Here is a 24372-nt window from a genome sequence, read left to right as displayed (position 1 = left end):
TAAGAGCTAACTAGTACTGCAGAGAAAATAAAGACCTCACTTGCCTCCAGAGGGATGAACCCCAAAAGGTATAGTTGCCCCCCACATATATTGACGGTGAAATGAGAGGAAGGCACACACATAGAGATGATATATATAGGTTTAGCAAATTGAGGCCCGCTGTAAACTAGAAAGCAGAACGATACAAAAGGGGTCTGAGCGGTCAGCAAAAAACCCTAATCAAAAAACCATCCTGAGATTACAAGAACCCATGTGCCAACTCATGGCACATGGGGAGAACCTCAGTCCACTAGAGCTACCAGCTAGCATAGAGACATAATAAGCAAGCTGGACAAAAAACCAAACAACTGAAAATCAGCACTTAGCTTATCCTGAAAGATCTGGGAGCAGGTAGGCAGGAACCAAACAGAGCACATCTGAATACATTGATAGCCGGCAAGGGAATGACAGAAAGGCCAGGCAAAATAGGAAACACCCAGCCTCTGATGGACAGTTGGAAACCAAAGGCCGCAACCCACCAAAGTCACCCAGTACCAGCAGTAACCACCAGAGGGAGCCCACAAACAGAATCCACAACAGGGCATGCTGCTTGGGAGTTATGGTTGAACCCTCCAGGGTAATTTCGATGTTGGGTAGAGTGAGGTTAGTAGAAGGGAGAAACACAAGAAGTTCCGTTTTGGAGAGATTTAGTTTCAGGTAGAGGGAGGACATGATGTTAGAGACAGCAGACAGACAATCCTTGGTATTTTGAATTAGGGTAGGGGTGATGTCGGGGGAAGAAGTGTATAATTGGGTGTCATCAGCATAGAGATGATACTGGAACCCAAATCTGCTGATTGTTTGTCCAATAGGGGCCGTGTAAAGAGAGAAGAGGAGGGGGCCTAGGACTGAGCCTTGCGGAACCCCGATAGTAAGGGGACGAGGAGAGGAAAAGGAGCCGGCAAAAGATACAGTGAAGTAAAGACATAGCCAGAATAAAATCCTTTAAATGAAAGACACAGACTCCTTTAATAATTCTAAATTAAACCATACTCCACCCTAGCGCCCATTCCACTGAATCCCTCGTCTCCTCTAATAAAACAAAAATAAAAAACAACAATATACCATACCTGTTCATCGTTTCTGTCCCACGCCGTAATCCATATCTGGACGATAAACAGTTTTCAAGCTGGACGGTGCCAAGATGTGACTGTCCAGGCTGAGAACCACTGGAAGAATGAGCTGCTTGAGCGCAGCGTCTGTGACCGGTGGTGACGTCATTGAGGTTACCCAAGGTCACTGAGGCTGGGTTCCCAGTCAGGCCAATGAATTGTGACCTCGGTGAGATCCCTGCTAGCATTGAGAAAAAGTCTGACGGTGCAGCGCTGAGCTGAGAGAGTTCACAGCAGACCACTTTGAGAAATTCCTCCTGGTGAACTGTGAGCTCAGCACTGCACCATGAGACTTTTTCTCACTCCTCAACCTCTCCAACCACCCCATCATCATCCCCCTCCCTTCTCCAAACAGCCACTCATCAGCCCCTCGATTCTCCAAACAGCCCCTCATCATCATCCCTTCTCCAAACAGCCCCTCATCATCATCTTCCCTATGCAGCCCACTCAAGTTACATCAACCCTTTCCAAACTACATCTTCATAGCACTCACAGTGAGTCCTGAATCCTCATTCCCATCTGTACAGAGCTCCATGGTGCGGCCCCTCAGTCCTCTCCTCACACGGCTGAGCTCCATGGTGCGGCCCCTCAGTCCTCTCCTCACATGGCTCCATGGTGCGGCCCCTCAGTCCTCTCCTCACACGGCTCCATGGTGCGGCCCCTCAGTCCTCTCCTCACATGGCTCCATGGTGCGGCCCCTCAGTCCTCTCCTCACACGGCTCCATGGTGCGGCCCCTCAGTCCTCTCCTCACACGGCTCCATGGTGCGGCCCCTCAGTCCTCTCCTCACACAGCTCCATGTTTCCCTCCTCTCCAGATGCCTCAGCACAACGCTGCTTCCTGCTGTTGGGTCTTCACTAGACAGGAGGCCCCGCTCCTCCCAGTGACATCATTCCCTCCAAAAATCCCCTCCATTCTAGCCGCTCCCATGCTGTGTGCAGTCTACCAGTCTGTGTTGGCTTTAGGCTATGTGCACACGTTGCAGATTTACCTGTGGATTTTTCTGCACTAAAAACCGCAGCTCTTGGCAGAAAACACAGGTGCGGTTTTTGGTGCGGTTTTGGTGCGGTTTTCAGTGCGGTTTTTAATGTGTTTTTCCCTGCAGTTTGTCTGTGTTTTTTGTTATGAATTCTGCTCTTGGGCTCCCTCCGGTGGTTATAAGTGGTAGCGCTGCTGTCTGTCCTTCACAGCAGTCATCAGGTGTGTCCACTTTGGACTGGGCTATTTAGTCTGGCTTCACCCTTTAGTCAGTGCCAGTTGTTAATTGTTTCTGGAGGATTCACATCCCTTCCTGGTCTCTCCTGCTTGCTGTTCTTTTCTACCAAGATAAGTTCTGCTTGTTTTTGCTGCCCACATGTTGTGGGCCTTATTGTTCAGTGCATTTCATGTTTTTTCTTGTCCAGCTTAATCTGTGTAAGGATTTATGCAGCCAAGCTGGAATCTCTGGAGAGGCAGATATACCCTCCATGTCTTTAGTTAGCTGTGGAGTTTTTTGTATTTTCTGTGGTGGATATTTTCTAGTTTTTTTAAATACTGACCGCATAGTGCTCTGTAATGTCCTTTCTATTTAGCTAGAAGTGGCCTCCTTTGCTAAATTCTCATTTCAGTCTGTGTATGTTTTTTCCCTCTCCTCTCACAGTCAATATTTGTGGGGGGCTGCCTGTTCTTTGGGGATTTTCTCTGAGGCAAGATAGTTTTCCCTTTTCTATCTCTAGGGGTAATTAGTCCTCCGGCTGTGTCGAGATGTCTAGGGAGCGCTAGGTACATTCCACGGCTACTTCTAGTTGCGGTGTTAGGTTCAGGGTCTGCGGTCAGTACAGGTACCACCTTCTCCAGAGTACGTCCCATGCTGTGGCATTGTCTTCCGAGCAGAGTCCTGAGCCTATGCAGTGTGATAGGATTGTGTCTAGAGCTGAACGACAAGGATTCAGACGTCAGAATAGGTTGTGTTTTTACTGCGGCGATTCTGCTCATGTTATTTCTGATTGCCCTAAGCGTACCAAGAGAATCGCTAGTTCTGTTACCATCAGTACTGTACAACCTAAATTTCTGTTATCTGTGACCCTGATCTGCTCATTATCGTCATTTTCTGTCATGGCATTTGTGGATTCAGGCGCCGCTCTAAATTTAATGGACTTAGAATTTGCCAGACGTTGTGGTCTCCCCTTGCAGCCTTTGCAGAGTCCTATTCCTTTGAGGGGCATTGATGCTACACCGTTGGCTAAAGATAAACCTCAATTTTGGACACAGCTGACCATGTGCATGGCGCCAGCCCATCAGGAAGATTGTCGTTTTTTGGTGTTGCATAATTTGCATGATGCTATTGTGCTGGGTTTCCCATGGTTACAGGTGCATAATCCGGTATTAGATTGGAAATCTATGTCTGTGACTAGTTGGGGTTGTCAGGGGGTTCATGGTGACGTTCCTGTGATGTCAATTGCCTCCTCCCCCTCTTCTGAAATTCCTGAGTTTTTGTCAGATTTCCAGGATGTATTCGATGAGCCCAAGTCCAGTTCCCTTCCACCGCATAGGGACTGTGATTGTGCTATTGACTTGATTCCAGGCTGTAAGTTCCCTAAGGGCCGACGTTTCAACCTGTCTGTGCCAGAACATACCGCCATGCGGAGCTATGTGAAGGAGTCCTTGGAGAAGGGGCATATTCGGCCATCTTCTTCACCATTGGGAGCAGGTTTTTTCTTTGTTGCCAAAAAAGATGGCTCCTTGAGACCCTGTATTGATTATCGCCTCTTGAATAAGATCACGGTCAAATTCCAATACCCTTTGCTTTTGCTTTCTGATCTGTTTGCTAGGATTAAGGGGGCTAGTTGGTTTACTAAGATTGACCTTCGAGGGGCATATAATCTGGTCCGTATTAAGCAGGGGGACGAATGGAAAACTGCGTTTAATACGCCCGAAGGCCATTTTGAATACCTTGTGATGCCATTCGGGCTCTCTAATGCTCCATCTGTGTTTCAGTCCTTCATGTATGATATATTTCGGAATTATCTTGATAAATTCATGATTGTATATTTGGATGATATTTTGATTTTTTCAGATGATTGGGAGTCTCATGTGAAACAAGTCAGGATGGTATTTCAGATTCTTCGTGATAATGCCTTGTTTGTGAAGGGGTCTAAGTGCCTCTTTGGAGTACAGAAGGTTTCTTTTTTGGGCTTCATTTTTTCTCCCTCATCTATAGAAATGGATCCGGTTAAGGTTCAGGCCATTCATGATTGGATCCAGCCCACATCCGTGAAGAGCCTTCAGAAATTTTTGGGCTTTGCTAATTTTTATCGCCGTTTCATTGCCAACTTCTCCAGTGTGGTTAAACCCCTGACCGATTTGACGAAGAAAGGCGCTGATGTGACGAATTGGTCCTCTGCGGTTGTTTCTGCCTTTCAGGAGCTTAAACGCCGATTTACTTCTGCCCCTGTGTTGCGTCAGCCGGATGTTTCTCTTCCTTTTCAGGTTGAGGTTGACGCTTCTGAGATTGGGGCAGGGGCCGTTTTGTCTCAGAGGAATTCTGATGGTTCCTTGATGAAACCGTGTGCCTTCTTTTCTCGAAGGTTTTCGCCTGCGGAACGCAATTATAATGTCGGCAATCGTGAGTTGTTGGCTATGAAGGGGGCATTTGAGGAGTGGCGACATTGGCTTGAGGGGGCCAAGCACCGTATTGTGGTCTTGACCGATCATAAGAATCTGATTTACCTCGAGTCTGCCAAACGGCTGAATCCTAGACAGGCCCGATGGTCCCTGTTTTTCTCCCGTTTTGATTTTGTTGTCTCGTATCTTCCGGGTTCTAAGAACGTTAAGGCTGATGCCCTCTCTAGGAGTTTTTTGCCTGATTCCCCTGGGGTCCTTGAGCCGGTCGGCATTCTGAAGGAGGGGGTGATTCTTTCTGCCATCTCCCCTGATTTACGATGGGTTCTTCAGGAATTTCAGGCTGATAAACCTGACCGCTGTCCAGTGGGGAAACTGTTTGTTCCTAACAGATGGACTAGCAAAGTGATTTCTGAGGTTCATTGTTCTGTGTTGGCTGGCCATCCTGGGATTTTTGGTACCAGAGATTTGGTTAGTAGGTCTTTTTGGTGGCCTTCTTTGTCACGGGATGTGCGTTCTTTTGTGCAGTCCTGTGGGACTTGTGCGCGGGCCAAGCCTTGCTGTTCCTGCGCTAGTGGGTTGCTCTTGCCTTTGCCGGTCCCTGAGAGGCCTTGGACGCATATTTCTATGGATTTTATTTCAGATCTTCCTGTTTCCCAGAGGATGTCAGTTATCTGGGTTATTTGTGACCGGTTTTCTAAGATGGTTCATTTGGTACCTTTGTCTAAATTGCCATCCTCTTCTGATTTGGTTCCGTTGTTTTTTCAGCATGTGGTTCGTTTGCATGGCATTCCGGAGAATATTGTGTCCGATAGAGGTTCCCAGTTTGTTTCTAGGTTTTGGCGGGCCTTTTGTGCTAGGCTGGGCATTGATTTTTTCTTTTTCTTCCGCATTTCATCCTCAGACAAATGGCCAAACCGAGCGAACTAACCAGACTTTGGAAACTTATTTGAGATGCTTTGTGTCTGCCGATCAGGATGATTGGGTGGCTTTCTTGCCATTGGCCGAGTTTGCCCTTAATAATCGAGCTAGTTCTGCTACCTTGGTTTCACCCTTCTTTTGTAATTCTGGGTTTCATCGTCGTTTTTCTTCAGGGCAGGTTGAGCCTTCTGATAGTCCTGGGGTGGACTCTGTGGTTGACAGGTTGCAGCAAATTTGGGCTCATGTTGTGGACAATTTGGTGTTGTCTCAGGAGGAGGCTCAGCGTTTTGCTAACCGTCGTCGGCGTGTGGGTTCCCGGCTTCGGGTTGGGGATTTGGTCTGGTTGTCTTCCCGTCATGTTCCTATGAAGGTTTCTTCCCCTAAGTTCAAGCCTCGGTTTATTGGTCCTTATAGGATTTCTGAGATTATCAATCCAGTGTCTTTTCGTTTGGCCCTTCCAGCCTCTTTTTCCATCCATAATGTTTTTCATAGATCTTTGTTGCGGAAATATGTGGTGCCCGTTGTTCCCTCTGTTGATCCTCCTGCCCCGGTGTTGATTGATGGGGAGTTGGAGTATGTTGTTGAGAAGATCTTGGATTCTCGTTTTTCGAGGCGGAGGCTTCAGTATCTTGTCAAGTGGAAGGGTTATGGCCAGGAGGATAATTCTTGGGTTGTTGCCTCCGATGTTCATGCTGACGATTTGGTTCGTGCCTTCCATTTGGCTCGTCCTGATCGGCCTGGGGGCTCTGGTGAGGGTTCGGTGACCCCTCCTCAAGGGGGGGGGGTACTGTTGTGAATTCTGCTCTTGGGCTCCCTCCGGTGGTTATAAGTGGTAGCGCTGCTGTCTGTCCTTCACAGCAGTCATCAGGTGTGTCCACTTTGGACTGGGCTATTTAGTCTGGCTTCACCCTTTAGTCAGTGCCAGTTGTTAATTGTTTCTGGAGGATTCACATCCCTTCCTGGTCTCTCCTGCTTGCTGTTCTTTTCTACCAAGATAAGTTCTGCTTGTTTTTGCTGCCCACATGTTGTGGGCCTTATTGTTCAGTGCATTTCATGTTTTTTCTTGTCCAGCTTAATCTGTGTAAGGATTTATGCAGCCAAGCTGGAATCTCTGGAGAGGCAGATATACCCTCCATGTCTTTAGTTAGCTGTGGAGTTTTTTGTATTTTCTGTGGTGGATATTTTTTTGTTTTTTTTAATACTGACCGCATAGTGCTCTGTCCTGTCCTTTCTATTTAGCTAAAAGTGGCCTCCTTTGCTAAATTCTCATTTCAGTCTGTGTGTTTGTAGCGCCCCCACCGCCGCAGGGCCGAGGGGAACCCGGTACCGGGCCTGTGAGTCTCTGCTCTGGGGTTGTCACGGCGGCTAGGCCCCGGTCCGTGACTCTGCCGTGGGGCGCTCGGTTAATAACAGGGGATTACTAGGTGTGGATGATGGTGGGGATGCTGTGGTGGTGCAGTGCAGTAAATAACGAGGACACCAGGTTGCAGTCTCTTTACCTCTTTACTGAAGATCTCTGGGTCCTCAGTCCGGAACACGGTTCACCAGGCTGCGCAAGTCCGGCCGGTCCAATGGCACCTCCAGAGTTCTCTTCACAGGTGGAAATCGGTGCCTTCCTACTAGCGTTATGTGTTGTGGTCCTTCCCTGCTGTGCTTACGGAAAGTACCCCACAACTGTTGTGTCTGTTTCTTAAGTTCCCTCACAACTCGATTAGATGATGTTCTGCTAATCCTCCGTCCCTCCCTGATGTTCTGGTTGGGACGGCACCCGTTTGACGGGTAGGCACGGAGCTCTTCCGGGACCCTAGAGTCGCCCCTCTCCACAAGTTGCCCCCCAAGACTGCATAGGTGATATGTGTTAGACAGCCCGCCTTAGACTGACTGTCCTGCCGTGGTTTGGAGTATTGCTTGAAGCTGAATATTATTCTACTCCCTCGGCGTTCCGGCCACCGGTAGTGCGCCTCAGTAGGATGTTGCTTCGGTCTTACAGCACGACTCCTACTGGTATTTCTCCTTTGCGTGATCTCGTTTCTCACTCAGCACAATCTATCTCGCTTCTAATCCTTTCTTGGGGACTGCCGCTACCCGGAGCAGGCACGGTCCCGTTACGTTCTTTCTTGTTGCCAAGCCTCTGTCAGGATCCCACCCCTGACAGAGACCCTACTATATCTTCCCCCACAACACCCTCTGCCACAAGGTGTTGCCTGGTTCCAACCCAGTCAGCTTTCTGATCTAACTTCCTGCCTGACCCCCAGTTTACCCACTATGGTGGGGAGTGGCCTAATGAATAGCACCCTTAGCTCCCCCCGGAGGCCCAGCTGTGAAATGTATTGGTGTCTGTGATACCTGATCCGATGAACTCCTTCAGTGCCATCAGACGCACCATAGCTCCCCATAGTGGCGGAGCCACAGTACTGCAACGAGCAGGACTCTGGGGCGCTGCATGTTTTTTCCCTCTCCTCTCACAGTCAATATTTGTGGGGGGCTGCCTGTTCTTTGGGGATTTTCTCTGAGGCAAGATAGTTTTCCCTTTTCTATCTCTAGGGGTAATTAGTCCTCCGGCTGTGTCGAGATGTCTAGGGAGCGCTAGGTACATTCCACGGCTACTTCTAGTTGCGGTGTTAGGTTCAGGGTCTGCGGTCAGTACAGGTACCACCTTCTCCGGAGTACGTCCCATGCTGCTCTTAGGCCACCAAGTCATAACAGTTTTTGACACAAATAAAGCTTACAACTTCAGTGGGGAAAAAAAAAAATGATGTCATTTCCTTGTCCAACCCCTTCTTCTCCCATCCTCCATTTTGGGAAAAACACACCATAATGAGCGGACGTATTTTAAACCTGACAGCGCTCCGCAGAGTGCAGAGCATAGGCCAGATCGCAGCCCGCAGATACAGCTACGCACGCCATACCGGATTGCAATGCTGGGGTTGCTGCTGCAAACACGCAGCATTTCCTGAACGTGGAAACATACCATAAGGGCTCATTTCTACTTGCGAGAAACACGTCCGTGTCTAGCAGGTTAAAACCAAGATCTGGCGCCGGCAATCCTGAGCGGAGCGTGCGGTTCCATGTGTTGCTGGGTGGCCTCACGCTCGGCTCTGGATTGCTGGCGCCAGAGCTTGGTTTTAACCTGCGAGACACGGATGTGTGTGGACAAGTGGAAAAGAGCCCTATTCACAACACTATAGCTATCCCAACCATAACCCTAATCTCAACACCAACCCTAATCACAATCCTACCCCTAACCTAAACACTATTTTAAAAAATAGGCGATGTGGCCAAAATTAGCGTGGCCTCCTGTGGAATTATCAGCACCAGAGTGGGAAAGCAGACAGCTGTGGGCCAATATTTGTGGTCTGGAAAGGGGTTAAAATACCCATGGCTGCTCCCAGGCTAGGAATATTAGCCCACAGCTGTCTGCATTGCCTTTCTGGCTCTCAAATATAGGGGGGGCCCCAAAAAAACTGACGTAGGGTCCCCTTATATTTTTAGGCCAGAAAGGCTAGGCAGACAGCTGTGGGCCAATATTTGTGGCCTGGGAAGGGGTTAAAATACCCATGGCTGTTCCCAGGCTAGGAATATTAGCCCACAGCTGTCTGCGTAGCCTTTCTGGCTATCAAATATAGGGGGCACCCCCCCAAAAAAAAAGACGTAGGGTCCCCCTATATTTTTAGGCCAGAAAGGCTAGGCAGACAGCTGTGGGCCAATATTAGTGGCCTGGGAAGGGGTTAAAATACCCATGGCTGTTCCCAGGCCATGAATATAAGCCCACAGCTGTCTGCGTAGCCATTCTGGCTCTCAAATATAGGGAGATCCCCCCATAAAAAGAGTTGGGGTCCCCCTATATTTTTAGGCCAGAAAGGCTACGCAGACAGCTGTGGGCTTATATTCATAGCCTAGGGAAGGGCCCATGGATATTTGCCCCCCCCCCCCCCCCGGCTACAAAAATAAGCCCGCAGCCGCCCCAGAAAAGGCGCATCTAAAAGATGTGCCAATTCCAGCACTTAGCCCCTCTCTTCCCACTCCCGTGTAGAGGTGGGATATGGGGTAATAAAGGGTTAATGCCACCTTGCTATTGTAAGGTGGCATTAAGCCCGGCTAATAATGGAGAGGCGTCAATAAGACGCCTATCCATTATTAATCCTAGTAAAGTTTAACAAAAAAACACACAGACAGTAGAAAAAATTATTTTAATGAATAATGACACACACTTTTTGACAATTCCTTTATTCTACGCTCAATCCTCCTGAAGACCCTCGTCCTGCAAAAAAAATTAAAAAACAAATTCATACTCCCTGTCCCTGTCCGCAGAAATCCAACGAGTGTCCCACGACGATCTGCCATGGGGAACAGACACATCCGGAGATGTCTGCTCTCCACGGCTGCAGCAACACACTGACAGGAGCCATGGCTCCTGTCGGTGTGTAACTGCGCATGCGCGAGAGTTTACCGGCGTTCATTGACCCCGGCACTCTCGCTTTACGGCACTACTGCGTGGGAAACTTCACACGCAGCTCTAGTGCCGTAAAACTGAGACGCCGGAGCCGCTGAACTCCAGTAAAGTACGCAATACACTGCTAGGAGCTTCGCTCCTGGTAGTGTATCGCCGGAGAGCAAGCGATCGGCGTGGGACAGTCGTTATTGGATTTCTGCGGACAGGTAGTATGGATTTGGTTTATTTTTGGGGGATTTTTTCCTAGGGGACCGAGGGCTTCGCGTACCAGTGTGCTGTATGGTGAGTATATACTCTGTTATATGGTGTATGTAATGTCTGTCATGTATGTTACGTGTATTGTATATGTGTATTGTATGTGTATGTGTTTTACTGACAATTGTGCTAAGTCGCCGGACACAGGGACAACTCTCCCATCCTAATATCGGATGGGAGTAGTAATCCCATACGGCGACTTAGCAAAATTGGGTGGCACTATGGTCGCATGGGGACACACACACACACAGAGATACACACAGACAGACTTCACACACATAGACAGACACACACATAGACAGACACACACACATAGACAGACACACACACATAGACAGACACACACACATAGACAGACACACACATACATACCAGATCGATCAGACGCCCGACATCAATCCCCATACAACGATATGCCTCCATGACGACGGTCACTTCCGACTTGTACAGGACCACACTCCGCCCACGCACTTGCTCCCGCCTGACATCACTTCCTGCTGCCGCAGTTTTTGACACCCAACCCGCAGCAAACACGCAGATAGTTTTTCATCTGCGGGTTTTACTGCGGGTTTGACCCTCACAATGGAGGTCTATGGGTGCAGAACCGCTGCAGTTCCGCACAAAAAAGTGACATGCTGCGGAAAGCACAACGCTACGTTTCTGCGCGGTTTTTCCCGCAGCATGTGCACAGCGGTTTGCGGTTTCCATAGGTTTACATGCTACTGTAAACGCAATGGAAACTGCAGCGGACCCGCAGCGTCAAAATCGCGGCGGTTCCGCGGTAAAAACCGCAACTTGTGAACATGGCCTTACTGTGAGTGCATTATTCATTACCCGGTGCCACCTGCACTGCTCAGCAACAAGTAATAATAATAATCATTTTTATTTATATAGCGCCAACATATTCCGCAGCACTTTACAATTAAGCGGGGACATGTATAGACAATAAATTCAATACAAGTTAAGACAATTTAAACAGTGACATTAGGAGTGAGGTCCCGGCTCGCAAGCTTACAATCTACAAGGAAATGGGGGGACACAGGTGAAAAGTGCTTGTTATTTCAGGTCTGGCAATTATAATAAATAGGGATTTTCATACAAAGCTGCATGATCCGGTCATCAGCCCGTGTGTTTAAGTGCAATAGTCAAGCATCAAGTGCAGTTATGTGCGTGGAGGGTGTGGAGACAGATGAATAGTAGGGTGCAGATTCACATGCAGATAATATTTGGAAGGAGGGAACAGGACAAGTGACCTGCAGTGAGTGCTTTCTCATCACCTGCTGTTGCGGCTTCTATTGATCTCATGGCGCTCACCGCTCTCAGCTGCACAGTGCTCGATGAGCTCAATAGAAGCCGCAGCAGCAGATGATGAGAAAGCGCTCACTGCAGGTCACCAGTTGCTGAGCAGTGCAGGCGGCACCGAGTAGGAATAATGCACTCACTGACTGCCCGGTGCACATGATAGGAATACAGGGCAGAGCAGGCACTAGTGAAGTAGGCAGGAGTTGTGGTGCTGGTCAGGGGGTGGGCCCACCGGAGGATGCACCGATTTTCCAGTGGGCCAGTCCAACCCTGCCCCTATGTCTCTCCTGGTACACTCCTGTGTCTCCTGGTACACTCCCGTCTCCCCCCCGTCTCTCCTGGTACACTCCTGTCTCCCCCGTCTCTCCTGGTACACCCCTGTCTCTCCTGGTACACTCCTGTCTCCCCCGTCTCTCCTGGTACACTCGTGTCTCCTGGTACACTCCTGTCTCCCCCCGTCTCTCCTGGTACACCCCTATGTCTCTCCTGGTACACCCCTGTGTCTCCTGGTACACTCCCGTCTCCCCCAGTCTCTCCTGGTACACCCCTATGTCTCTCCTGGTACACTCCCGTCTCCCCCCCGTCTCTCCTGGTACACCCCTGTGTCTCTCCTGGTACATTCCCGTCTCCCCCCGTCTCTCCTGGTACCCTCCGGTCTCCCCCCGTCTCTCCTGGTACACCCCTGTGTCTCTCCTGGTACACTCCCGTCTCCCCCCCCCCCCCGTCTCTCCTGGTACACCCCTGTGTCTCTCCTGGTACACCCCTGTCTCTCCTGGTACACACTAGTCTCCCCCCCATCTCTCCTGGTACACCCCTATTTCTCTCCTGGTACACCCCTATGTCTCTCCTGGTACACCCCTGTCTCTCCTGGTACACTCCCGTCTCCCCCCCGTCTCTCCTGGTACACCCCTGTGTGTCTCCTGGTACACTCCCGTCTCCCCCCCCGTCTCTCCTGGTACACCCATGTCTCTCCTGGTACACTCTAGTCTCCCCCTGTCTCTCCTGGTACACCCGTCTCTTCTGGTACACTCCCGTCTCTCCTGGTACACACCTGTGTCTCTCGTGGTACACTCCCATCTCCCCCCCGTCTCCCCTGGTACACCCCTGTGTCTCTCCTGGTACACTCCCGTCTCCCCCCATCTCTCCTGGTATCCTCCGGTCTCCCGTCTCTCCTGGTACACCCCTGTGTCTCTCCTGGTACACTCCCGTCCCCCCACCCGTCTCTCCTGGTACACCCGTCTCTCCTGGTACACACTAGTCTCCCCCCGTCTCTCCTGGTACACCCCTATTTCTCTCCTGGTACATCCCTATGTCTCTCCTGGTACACCCCTGTCCCTCTTGGTACACTCCCGTCTCTCCTGGTACACTCCCGTCTCCCCCCCCCCCCCCCCCCCCGTCTCTCCTGGTACACCCGTGTCTCTCCTGGTGCACTCTAGTCTCCCCCGTCACTCCTGGCACACCCCTATATCTCTCCTGGTACACTCCCGTCTCCCCCTGTCTCTCCTGGTACACCCCTGTCTCTCCTGGTACACTCCTGTCTCTCCTGGTACACCCCTGTGTCTCTCCTGGTACACTCCCGTCTCTCCTGGTACACCCGTGTCTCTCCTGGTACACTCTAGTATCCCCCCGTCTCTCCTGGTACACCCCTATGTCTCTCCTGGTACACTCCCGTCTCCCCCCCCCCCCCCCCCCCCGTCTCTCCTGGTACACCCCCATGTCGAAAGATTCAAAGATTCAATACATATGTCTCTCCTGGTACACTCCCGTCTCTCCTGGTACACCCGTGTCTCTCCTGGTACACCCCTGTCTCTCCTGGTACACTCTAGTCCCCCCCACCCATCTCTCCTGGTACACTCTAGTCTCCCCCCCACCCCCGTCTCTCCTGGTACACCCCCATGTCTCTCCTGGTACACCCGTCTCTCCTGGTACACTCCCGTCTCCCCCCCCCCCCAGTCTCTCCTGGTACACCCCTGTGCCTCTCCTGTACACTCCCGTCTCCCCGTCACTCCTGGTACACCCCTATGGCTCTCCTGGTACACTCCCGTCTCCCCCTGTCTCCTGGTACACCCCTGTGTCTCTCCTGGTACACTCCCGTCTCTCCTGGTACACCCCTGTGCCTCTCCTGTACACTCCCGTCTCCCCGTCACTTCTGGTACACCCCTATGTCTCTCCTGGTACACTCCCGTCTCCCCCTGTCTCCTGGTACACCCCTGTGTCTCTCCTGGTACACTCCCGTCTCTCCTGGTACACCCCTGTGTCTCTCCTGGTACACTCCCGTCTCCCCCCGTCTCTCCTGGTACACCCCTGTGTCTCCCCCTCTAGTCTCTTTTCTTTCTTCCGATGAAATCTCGGCCTGTCTCTTGATTGACAGGTCTGGACGAGTCCATTTGGTGGGAGGGGTGGTCGTTGTGTGCAGGCGTTTAGTCCGGCCACTGCGGCGGTGTGGGGAGTTTGTGGTGACCTCCTGCTGACAAGGTTTCCCAGTATTTCCCGGTGTGGCGCAGGACCGGTACTCAGCGGGAAGTGTCGGTGTGTGCGTGTCCCCCGTGCAGGCGCGGAGTGGTGCGCTCCGCCTCGGGTCCTCCGCCGTCTCCCCTCTTCCCTCAGTCTCATGGTTGTCGCGGCGGCGGTGAGCTCGGGCCCCTGTATGCTGCGCTCCCGGGGCCCCCGCACTGATGTGAGCGCCGCTCCCGGCCCGGCATGGCTCTGAGCGGGATCATCGTGTGCCTGCTGCTGCCCCTGACCCGGGCTGTGGAAGGTGAGACACCGGAGGGAGGGAAGCGGTGTATGGGGGAGAGGAGCTGTATATGGGGGTTATATATATAGGGGGAGAGGAGCTGTATATGGGGGAGAGGAGCTGTATGTGGGGGTTATATATAGAGGAGAGGAGCTGTATATGGGGTTATATATAGGGGGAGAGAAGCTGTATATGGGGGAGAGGAGCTGTATATGGGGTTATATATAGGGGGAGAGAAGCTGTATATGGGGGAGAGGAGCTGTATATGGGGGTTATATATAGAGGGAGATGAGCTGTATGTGCGGGTTATATATAGGAGTGAGGAGCTGTATATGGGGGTTATATATAGGGGGAGAAGCTGTATATAGGAGAGAGGAGCTGCATGTGGGGGTTATATATAGAGGGAGATGAGCTGTATGTGTGGGGTTATATATAGGGGAGAGGAGCTGTATATGGGGGTTATATATAGGGGGAGAGGAGCTGTATAGGGGGGTTATATATAGGGGAGAGAAGCTGTATATGGGGGGTTATATACAGGGGAGAGGAGCTGTATATTGAGGAGAGGAGCTGTATATTGGGGAGAGGAGCTGTATATGGGGGTTATATATAGGGGAGAGGAGCTGTATATGGAGGGTTATATATAGGGGAGAGGAGCTGTATATGGGGAGAGGAGCTGTATATGGGGGTTCTATATAGGGGGAAATGAGCTGTATATGGGGGTTCTATATAGGGGGAGAGGAGCTGTATATGGGGTTATATATAGGGGGAGAGGAGCTGTATATGGAGGGTTATATAGGGGAGGAGCTGTGTATGGGGTTATATATAGGGGAGAGGAGCTGTGTATGGGGTTATATATAGGGGAGAGGAGCTGTGTATGGGGTTATATATAGGGGAGAGGAGCTGTGTATGGGGTTATATATAGGGGAGAGGAGCTGTGTATGGGGTTATATATAGGGGAGAGGAGCTGTATATGGGGTTATATATAGGGGAGAGGAGCTGTATATGGGGTTATATATAGAGGAGAGGAGCTGTATATGGGGTTATACATAGGGGAGAGGAGCTGTATATGGGGGTTATATATTGGGGAGAGGAGCTGTATATTGGGGAGAGGAGCTGTATATTGGGGAGAGGAGCTGTATATGGGGAGAGGAGCTGTATATGGGGGTTATATATAGGGGAGAGGAGCTGTATATGGAGGGTTATATATAGGGGAGAGGAGCTGTATATGGGGTTATAAATAGGGGAGAGGAGCTGTATATGGGGTTATATATAGGGGAGAGGAGCTGTATGTGGGGGTTATATATAGAGGGAGAGGAACTGTATGTGGGGTTTTATATAGGAGAGGAGCTGTATATGGGGGTTATATATAGGGGAGAGGAGCTGTATGTGGGGTTATATATAGGGGAGAGGAGCTGTATATGGGGGTTATATATAGGGGAAAGGAGCTGTATATAGAGGAAGAGGAGCTCTATATGGGGTTATATATAAGGGGAGAGGAGCTGTATATGGGGGTTATATATAGGGGAGAGGAGCTGTATATGGGGTTATAAATAGGGGAGAGGAGCTGTATATGGGTTATATATAGGGGAGAGGAGCTGTATATGGAGGGTTATATAGGGGAGAGGAGCTGTATATGGGGTTATATATAGGGGAGAGGAGCTGTATATGGGGTTATATATAGGGGAGAGGAGCTGTATATGGGGTTATATATAGGGGGAGAGGAGCTGTATATGGGGGTTATATAGGGGAGAGGAGCTGTATATGGGGTTATATATAGGGGGAGAGGAGCTGTATATGGGGGAGAGGAGCTGCATATGGGGTTTTATATAGGGGGAGAGGAGCAGTATATGTGATTATATATAGGGGGAGAGGAGCTGTATATGGAGGGTTATATATAGGGGAGAGCTGTATATGGGGGTTATATATAGGGAGAGGAGGTGTATATGGGGTTATATATAGGGGGAGAGAAGCTGTATATGGGGGTTATATATAGGGGGAGAGAAGCTGTATATGGGGGAGAGGAGCTGTATATGGGGGTTATATATAGGGGAGAGAAGCTGTATATGGGGGGTTATATATTGGGGAGAGGAGCTGTATATGGGGAGAGGAGCTGTATATGGGGGTTATATATAGGGGAGAGGAGCTGTATATGGAGGGTTATATATAGGGGAGAGGAGCTGTATATGGGGAGAGGAGCTGTATATGGGGGTTCTATATAGGGGGAAAAGGAGCTGTATATGGGGGTTATATATAGGGGGAGAGGAGCTGTATATGGAGGGTTATATAGGGGAGAGGAGCAGTATATGTGATTATATATAGGGGGAGAGGAGCTGTATATGGAGGGTTATATATATAGGGGAGAGGAGCTGTATATGGGGGTTATATATAGGGGGAGAGAAGCTGTATATGGGGGAGAGGAGCTGTATATGGGGGTTATATATAGGGGGAGAGGAGCTGTATATGGAGGTTATATATAGGGGAGAGAAGCTGTATATGGGGGGTTATATATTGGGGAGAGGAGCTGTATATTGGGGAGAGGAGCTGTATATTGGGGAGAGGAGCTGTATATTGGGGAGAGGAGCTGTATATGGGGAGAGGAGCTGTATATGGGGGTTATATATAGGGGAGAGGAGCTGTATATGGAGGGTTATATATAGGGGAGAGGAGCTGTATATGGGGGTTCTATATAGGGTGAAAGGAGCTGTATATGGGGGTTCTATATAGGGGGAGAGGAGCTGTATATGGGGTTATATATAGGGGGAGAGGAGCTGTATATGGAGGGTTATATAGGGGAGAGGAGCTGTATATGGGGTTATATATAGGGGAGAGGAGCTGTATATGGGGCTATATATAGGGGAGAGGAGCTGTATATGGGGTTATAAATAGGGGAGAGGAGCTGTATATGGGGTTATATATATAGGGGAGAGGAGCTGTATATGGGGTTATATATAGGGGGAGAGGAGCTGTATATGGGGTTTATATATAGGGGGAGAGGAGATGTATGTGGGGTTATATATAGGGGGAGAGGAGCTGTATGGGGGAGAGGAGCTGCATATGGGGTTATATATAGGGGGAGAGGAGCTGTATATGGAGTTATATATAGGGGAGAGGAGCAGTATATGTGATTATATATAGGGGGAGAGGAGCTGTATATGGAAGGTTATATATAGGGGAGAGGAGCTGTATATGGGGGTTATATATAGGGGAGAGGAGCTGTATATGGGGTTATATATAGGGGGAGAGTAGCTTTATGTGGGGTTATATATATGGGGGAGAGGAGCTGTATATGGGGGAGAGGAGCTGTATATGGGGTTATATATAGGGAGAGGAGCTGTATATGGGGGTTATATATAGGGGGGGAGGAGCTGTATATGGGGGTTATATATAGGGGGAGAGGAGATGTATATGGGGTTATATATAGGGGGAGAGGAGCTGTATATGGGGTTATATATAGGGAGAGGAGCTGTATATGGGGGTTATATATAGGGGGGGAGGAGCTGTATATGGGGTTATATATAGGGGGAGAGGAGATGTATATGGGGTTATATATAGGGGGAGAGGAGCTGTATATGGGGTTATATATAGGGGGAGAGGAGCTGTATATGGAGGGTTATATATAGGGGAGAGGAGGTGTATATGGGGTTATATATAGGGGGAGAGGAGCTGTATATGGAGGGTTATATATAGGGGAGAGAAGCTGTATATGGGGTTATATATAGGGGAGAGGAGCTGTATATGGGGTTATATATAGGGGGAGAGGAGCTGTATATGGGGTTATATATAGGGGGAGAGGAGCTGTATATGGGGTTATATATAGGGGAGAGGAGCTGTATATGGGGTTCTATATAGGGGAGAGGAGCTGTATATGGGGTTATATATAGGGGGAGAGGAGCTGTATATGGGGTTATATATAGGGGGAGAGGAGCTGTATATGGGGTTATATATAGGGGAGAGGAGCTGTATATGGGGTTATATAGGGGGAGAGGAGCTGTATATGGTGTTATATATAGGGGGAGAGGAGCTGTATATGGTGTTATATATAGGGGGAGAGGAGCTGTATATGGTGTTATATATAGGGGGAGAGGAGCTGTATATGGTGTTATATATAGGGGGAGAGGAGCTGTATATGGGGTTATATATAGGGGAGAGGAGCTGTATATGGGGTTATATATAAGGAGAGAGGAGCTGTATATGGGGTTATATATAGGGAGAGAGGAGCTCTATGTGGGAGTTATATATGGGGAGAGGAGCTGTATATGGGGTTATATATAGGGGAGAGGAGCTGTATATGGGGGTTATATATAGGGAGAGGAGCTGTATATGGGGTTTATATATAGGGGGAGAGGAGCTGTATATGGGGGTTATATATAGGGGGAGATGGGCTGTATATAGGGGAGAGGAGCTGTATGTGGGGGTTATATATAGGGGGAGGAGCTCTATATGGGGGTTATATATAGGGGAGAGGAGCTGTATATGGGGGTTATATATAGGGGAGAGGAGCTGTATATGGCGGTTATATATAGGGGAGAGGAGCTGTATGAGGGGTTATATATAGAGGGAGATGAGCTGTATGTGGGGGTTATATATAGGGGAGAGGAGCTGTATGTGGGGGTTATATATAGAGGGAGAGGAGCTATATGTGGGGGTTATATATAGGGGAGAGGAGCTGTATATGGAGGTTATATATATATATATATATATGGGGAGAGGAGCTGTATGTGGGGGTTATATATAGAGGGAGAGGAGCTGTATGTGGGGGTTATATATAGGGGAGGGGAGCTGTATATGGAGGTTATAGGGGGAGAGGAGCTGTATATGGGGGGTTATATATAGGGTAGAGGAGCTGTATATGGGGGGTTATATATAGGGGCAGAGATGCTGTATATGGGGTTATATATAGGGGAGAGGAGCTGTATGTGGGGGTTATATATAGAGGGAGAGGAACTGTATGTGGGGTTTTATATAGGAGAGGAGCTGTATATGGGGGTTATATATAGGGGAGAGGAGCTGTATGTGGGGTTATATATAGGGGAGAGGAGCTGTATATGGGGGTTATATATAGGGGAAAGGAGCTGTATATAGAGGAAGAGGAGCTGTATAGGGTTATATATAAGGGGAGAGGAGCTGTATATGGGGGTTATATATAGGGGAGAGGAGCTGTATGTGGGGTTATATATAGAGGGAGATGAGCTGTATGTGGGGGTTATATATAGGGGAGAGGAGCTGTATGTGGGGGTTATATATAGAGGGAGAGGAGCTGTATGTGGGGGTTATATATAGGGGAGAGGAGCTGTATATGGAGGTTATATATATATATATATATATATATATATATAGGGGGAGAGGAGCTGTATGTGGGGGTTATATATAGAGGGAGAGGAGCTGTATGTGGGGGTTATATATAGGGGAGAGGAGCTGTATATGGAAGTTATATATAGGGGGAGAGGAGCTGTATATGGGGGGTTATATATAGGGTAGAGGAGCTGTATATGGGGGGTTATATATAGGGGCAGAGATGCTGTATATGGGGTTATATATAGGGGAGAGGAGCTGTATGTGGGGTTTTATATAGGAGAGGAGCTGTATATGGGGGTTATATATAGGGGAGAGGAGCTGTATGTGGGGGTTATATATAGAGGGAGAGGAGCTGTATGTGGGGGTTATATATAGGGGAGAGGAGCTGTATATGGGGGGTTATATATAGGGGAGAGGAACTGTATATGGGGGTATGTATAGGGGAGAGGAGCTGTATATGGGGTTATATATAGGGGGATAGTAGCTGTATATGGGGGTTATATATAGGGGGAGAGGAGGTGTATATGGGGTTATATATAGGGTAGAGGAGCTGTATATGGGGGTTATATATAGGGGAGAGAAGCTATATGGGGGGTTATATGGGGAGAGGAGCTGTATGTGGGGGTTATATGGGGAGAGGAGCTGTATGTGGGGGTTATATATAGGGGAGAGGAGCTGTATAGGGGTTATATATAGGGGAGAGGAGCTGTATAGGGGTTATATATAGGGGAGAGGAGCTGTATAAGGGGGTTATATATAGGGGAGAGGAGCTGTATATGGGGGTTATATATAGGGGAGAGGAGCTGTATTTGGGGGTTATATATAGGGGAGAGAAGCTGTATATGGGTTTATATAGGGGGAGAGGAGCTGTATATGGGGGTTATAGCGGGAGAGGAGCTGCATGTGGGTGTTTTATATAGGGGAGAGGAGCTGTCTATGGGGGTATATATAGGGGAGAGGAGCTGTATATGGGGGTTATATATAGGGGAGAAGAGCTGTATGTGGGTGTTATATATAGGGGAGAGGAGCTGTATATGGAGGGTTATATAGGGGAGAGGAGCTGTATATGGGGGTTATATATAGGGGGAGAGGAGCTGTATATGGGGGTTATATATAGGGGAGAGGAGCTGTATATGGTGGTTATATATAGGGGAGGAGCTGTATATGGGGGGTTATAGGGGGATAGGAGCTGTATGTGGGGGTTTTATATAGGGGAGAGGAGCTGTATATAGAGCAGGGTCGTCTTTTTTGCTTTTATTGTATTATTAACGCTGTTACTTATGACTGTTGTGTATTAACTTTTAAACTGTACAGCGCTGCGGAATATGTTGGTGCCATATAAATGCAGATTATTATTATTATTGGGGTATTCGGGGGAGGGGATCTGAGACGCAGACTTGTTCCTGCTCCACTGATTCTGATCCATCTTCATCCGAAAGGAAGCAGCGCGCTCCTCGTTAATAATCCCACCCATAGCAGAGCCCACCTCCTCCTCGCTGTCTGATGGAGGTGGGGTCTGTACTCGGCTCTGATCCATTCCCCCTGCCCGTCCATTCCCCCTGCCCGTCCATTCTCCCTGCCCGTCTGTCCTCTCCGTCCACAGACGTTTCATCAGTCCTTAAAACCCGGGAACAATCTGTATCAAATATTTGTTGGCCCAGTACTGACATTTCTCTAATGTGTCTTGCTCAGTGGTGGTCGGGCTCAGCCTCCTCACCTCGGCCGTGTCTCTGAGTACTGACCACCTTGTACTTCTGTCTCTTTCTCAGTGGTGGTCGGGTTCGGCCTCCTCGCCTCGGCCTTGTCTCTGAGCACCTTGTACGCCTGTGTCTTGCTCAGTGGTGGTCGGGCTCGGCCTCCTCACCTCGGCCGTGTCTCTGAGCACCTTGTACTCCTGTGTCTTGCTCAGTGGTGGTCGGGCTCGGCCTCCTCACCTCAGTCGTGTCTCTGAGCACCTTGTACTTCTGTGTCTTGCTCAGTGGTGGTCGGACTCGGCCTCCTCACCTCGGCTGTGTGCCTGAGCACTGAGCACCTTGTACTTCTGTGTCTTGCTAAGTGGTGGTCGGGCTCGGCCTCCTCACCTCTGCCCTGTCTGAGCGTGCTCCCTTTTCTGTCTCTGCGCTGGGCTCCCTCTGCCCTGTCTCTGCGCTGGGCTCCCTCTGCCCTGTCTCTGCGCTGGGCTCCCTCTGCCCTGTCTCTGCGCTGGGCTCCCTCTGCCCTGTCTCTGCGCTGGGCTCCCTCTGCCCTGTCTCTGCGCTGGGCTCCCTCTGCCCTGTCTCTGCGCTGGGCTCCCTCTGCCCTGTCTCTGCGCTGGGCTCTCTCTGCCCTGTGTCTGCGCTGGGCTCTCTCTGCCCTGTGTCTGCGCTGGGCTCCCTCTGCCCTGTCTCTGGGCGCCCTCTGCCCTGTCTCTGTGCTGGGCGCTGTCTGCCCTGTCTCTGGGCGCTCTCTGCCCTGTCTCTGCGCTGGGCGCTCTCTGCCCTGTCTCTGCGCGCCCTCTGCCCTGTCTCTGCGCGCCCTCTGCCCTGTCTCTGGGCGCTCTCTGCGCGCCCTCTGCCCTGTCTCTGCGCGCCCTCTGCCTTGTCTCTGCGCTGGGCGCTCTCTGCCCTGTCTCTGGGCGCTCTCTGCCCTGTCTCTGGGCGCCTTCTGCCCTGTCTCTGTGCTGGGCGCCTTCTGCCCTGTCTCTGTGCTGGGCACTCTCTGCCCTGTCTCTGGGCGCCTTCTGCCCTGTCTCTGTGCTGGGCGCCTTCTGCCCTGTCTCTGTGCTGGGCGCCTTCTGCCCTGTCTCTGTGCTGGGCGCCTTCTGCCCTGTCTCTGTGCTGGGCCCCTTCTGCCCTGTCTCTGGGCACTCTCTGCCCTGTCTCTGTGCTGGGCACTCTCTGCCCTGTCTCTGTGCTGGGCGCCTTCTGCCCTGTCTCTGTGCTGGGCGCCTTCTGCCCTGTCTCTGTGCTGGGCGCCTTCTGCCCTGTCTCTGTGCTGGGCGCCTTCTGCCCTGTCTCTGGGCACTCTCTGCCCTGTCTCTGTGCTGGGCACTCTCTGCCCTGTCTCTGGGCGCCTTCTGCCCTGTCTCTGGGCACTCTCTGCCCTGTCTCTGTGCTGGGCGCCTTCTGCCCTTTCTCTGGGTTCTCTCTGCCCTGTCTCTGGGCGCTCTCTGCCCTGTCTCTGTGCTGGGCGCCTTCTGCCCTGTCTCTGGGCGCTCTCTGCCCTGTCTCTGGGCGCTCTCTGCCCTGTCTCTGGGCGCTCTCTGCCCTGTCTCTGTGCTGGGCGCTCTCTGCCCTGTCTCTGGGCGCTCTCTGCCCTGTCTCTGTGCTGGGCGCCTTCTGCCCTGTCTCTGGGCACTCTCTGCCCTGTCTCTGTGCTGGGCGCCTTCTGCCCTTTCTCTGGGCATTCTCTGCCCTGTCTCTGGGCACTCTCTGCCCTGTCTCTGGGCGCTCTCTGCCCTGTCTCTGTGCTGGGCGCTCTCTGCCCTATCTCTGTGCTGGGCGCCTTCTGCCCTGTCTCTGGGCGCCTTCTGCCCTGTCTCTGGGCGCTCTCTGCCCTGTCTCTGGGCGCCTTCTGCCCTGTCTCTGTGCGCTCTCTGCCCTGTCTCTGGGCGCTCTCTGCTGGGCGCTCTCTGCCCTGTCTCTGGGCGCTCTCTGCCCTGTCTCTGCTGGGCGCCTTCTGCCCTGTCTCTGGGCGCTCTCTGCCCTGTCTCTGCTGGGCGCCTTCTGCCCTGTCTCTGGGCGCTCTCTGCCCTGTCTCTGCTGGGCGCTCTCTGCCCTGTCTGCTGGGCGCTCTCTGCCCTGTCTTTGTGCTGGGCGCTCTCTGCCCTGTCTCTGGGCGCTCTCTGCCCTGTCTCTGTGCTGGGCGCTCTCTGCCCTGTCTCTGTGCTGGGCGCCTTCTGCCCTGTCTCTGGGCGCTCTCTGCCCTGCCTCTGTGCTGGGCGCTCTCTCCCCTGTCTCTGTGCTGGGCGCCTTCTGCCCTGTCTCTGGGCGCTCTCTGCCCTGTCTCTGGGCGCTCTCTGCCCTGTCTCTGGGCGCTCTCTGCCCTGTCTCTGGGCGCTCTCTGCCCTGTCTCTGGGCGCTCTCTGCCCTGTCTCTGGGCGCTCTCTGCCCTGTCTCTGGGCGCTCTCTGCCCTGTCTCTGGGCGCTCTCTGCCCTGTCTCTGCGTAGTGAGCTGTCTCTGAGCGCGCTCTGTGTGTGAGACGTCTGGTGCTTTGTTCCTTCAGATCCTGGCGCAGCTTTGTCTCGTTGTGCAGCGGGGGCTGCAGCCGGACCCCTGAAGACGAGCTCTGCTGAATCCCATTGTTCTGCATTGTCTGCAGACCTCTGAGGATAATATTCTTTGCAGACCCCCTGCCCTGCAGCATCTCGGGGTGAGGGGGTGCCCCCTGTAGGGTCTTGGGGAGGGGGGGGTGCCCCCTGCAGGGTCTTGGGGGCTCCTGCAGTGTAGGGGGCTGTGGAGTGGCAGCTGCCGCCATGCTTCTCGCGCTGCCTTCTGGCAGGGTCTTGCGTGTTGTTCTCAGCAGTGAGGGGGGAGCAGAGGCCGCTGCTGGGATTAATTATGGAGACGTGGAGTCTCGTTAGGTACGTGGCGGTATTACCGAGTGCTGTGGGCTCCCTGCTGTACATGTAGGGAGCGGCTGTGGTGGTCTTCATTCCTCTCTGCTCTCCCTGTCACCAG

At 51.2% G+C, this 24372-nt stretch overlaps 1 protein-coding gene across 6 annotated transcripts in view; it reads left to right on the top strand.

Moving 5' to 3' along the window:
• Nucleotides 1–14265: 14265 nt before the first annotated feature.
• The window catches only part of EPHB2 (EPH receptor B2), a 122243-nt gene continuing 112136 nt past the window's right edge, over nucleotides 14266–24372 (top strand). For 3 of the 6 annotated variants that reach the window (XM_077260504.1, XM_077260506.1, XM_077260503.1), the window contains exon 1: nucleotides 14268–14439. In XM_077260504.1, coding sequence (XP_077116619.1) covers nucleotides 14382–14439 — 58 coding nt within the window. In that variant the 5' untranslated portion in view covers nucleotides 14268–14381. Of the gene's footprint in view, nucleotides 14440–24372 lie in introns of all 6 variants that reach the window. The other 3 variants (XR_013214687.1, XM_077260507.1, XM_077260508.1) reach the window with 3 other exon arrangements.

The sequence above is a fragment of the Ranitomeya variabilis genome, chromosome 4, assembly GCF_051348905.1.
Source record: "Ranitomeya variabilis isolate aRanVar5 chromosome 4, aRanVar5.hap1, whole genome shotgun sequence".
In the NCBI taxonomy this organism is placed as follows: Eukaryota; Metazoa; Chordata; class Amphibia; order Anura; family Dendrobatidae; genus Ranitomeya; species Ranitomeya variabilis.
This window is presented reverse-complemented; position numbering and strand designations above follow the sequence as displayed.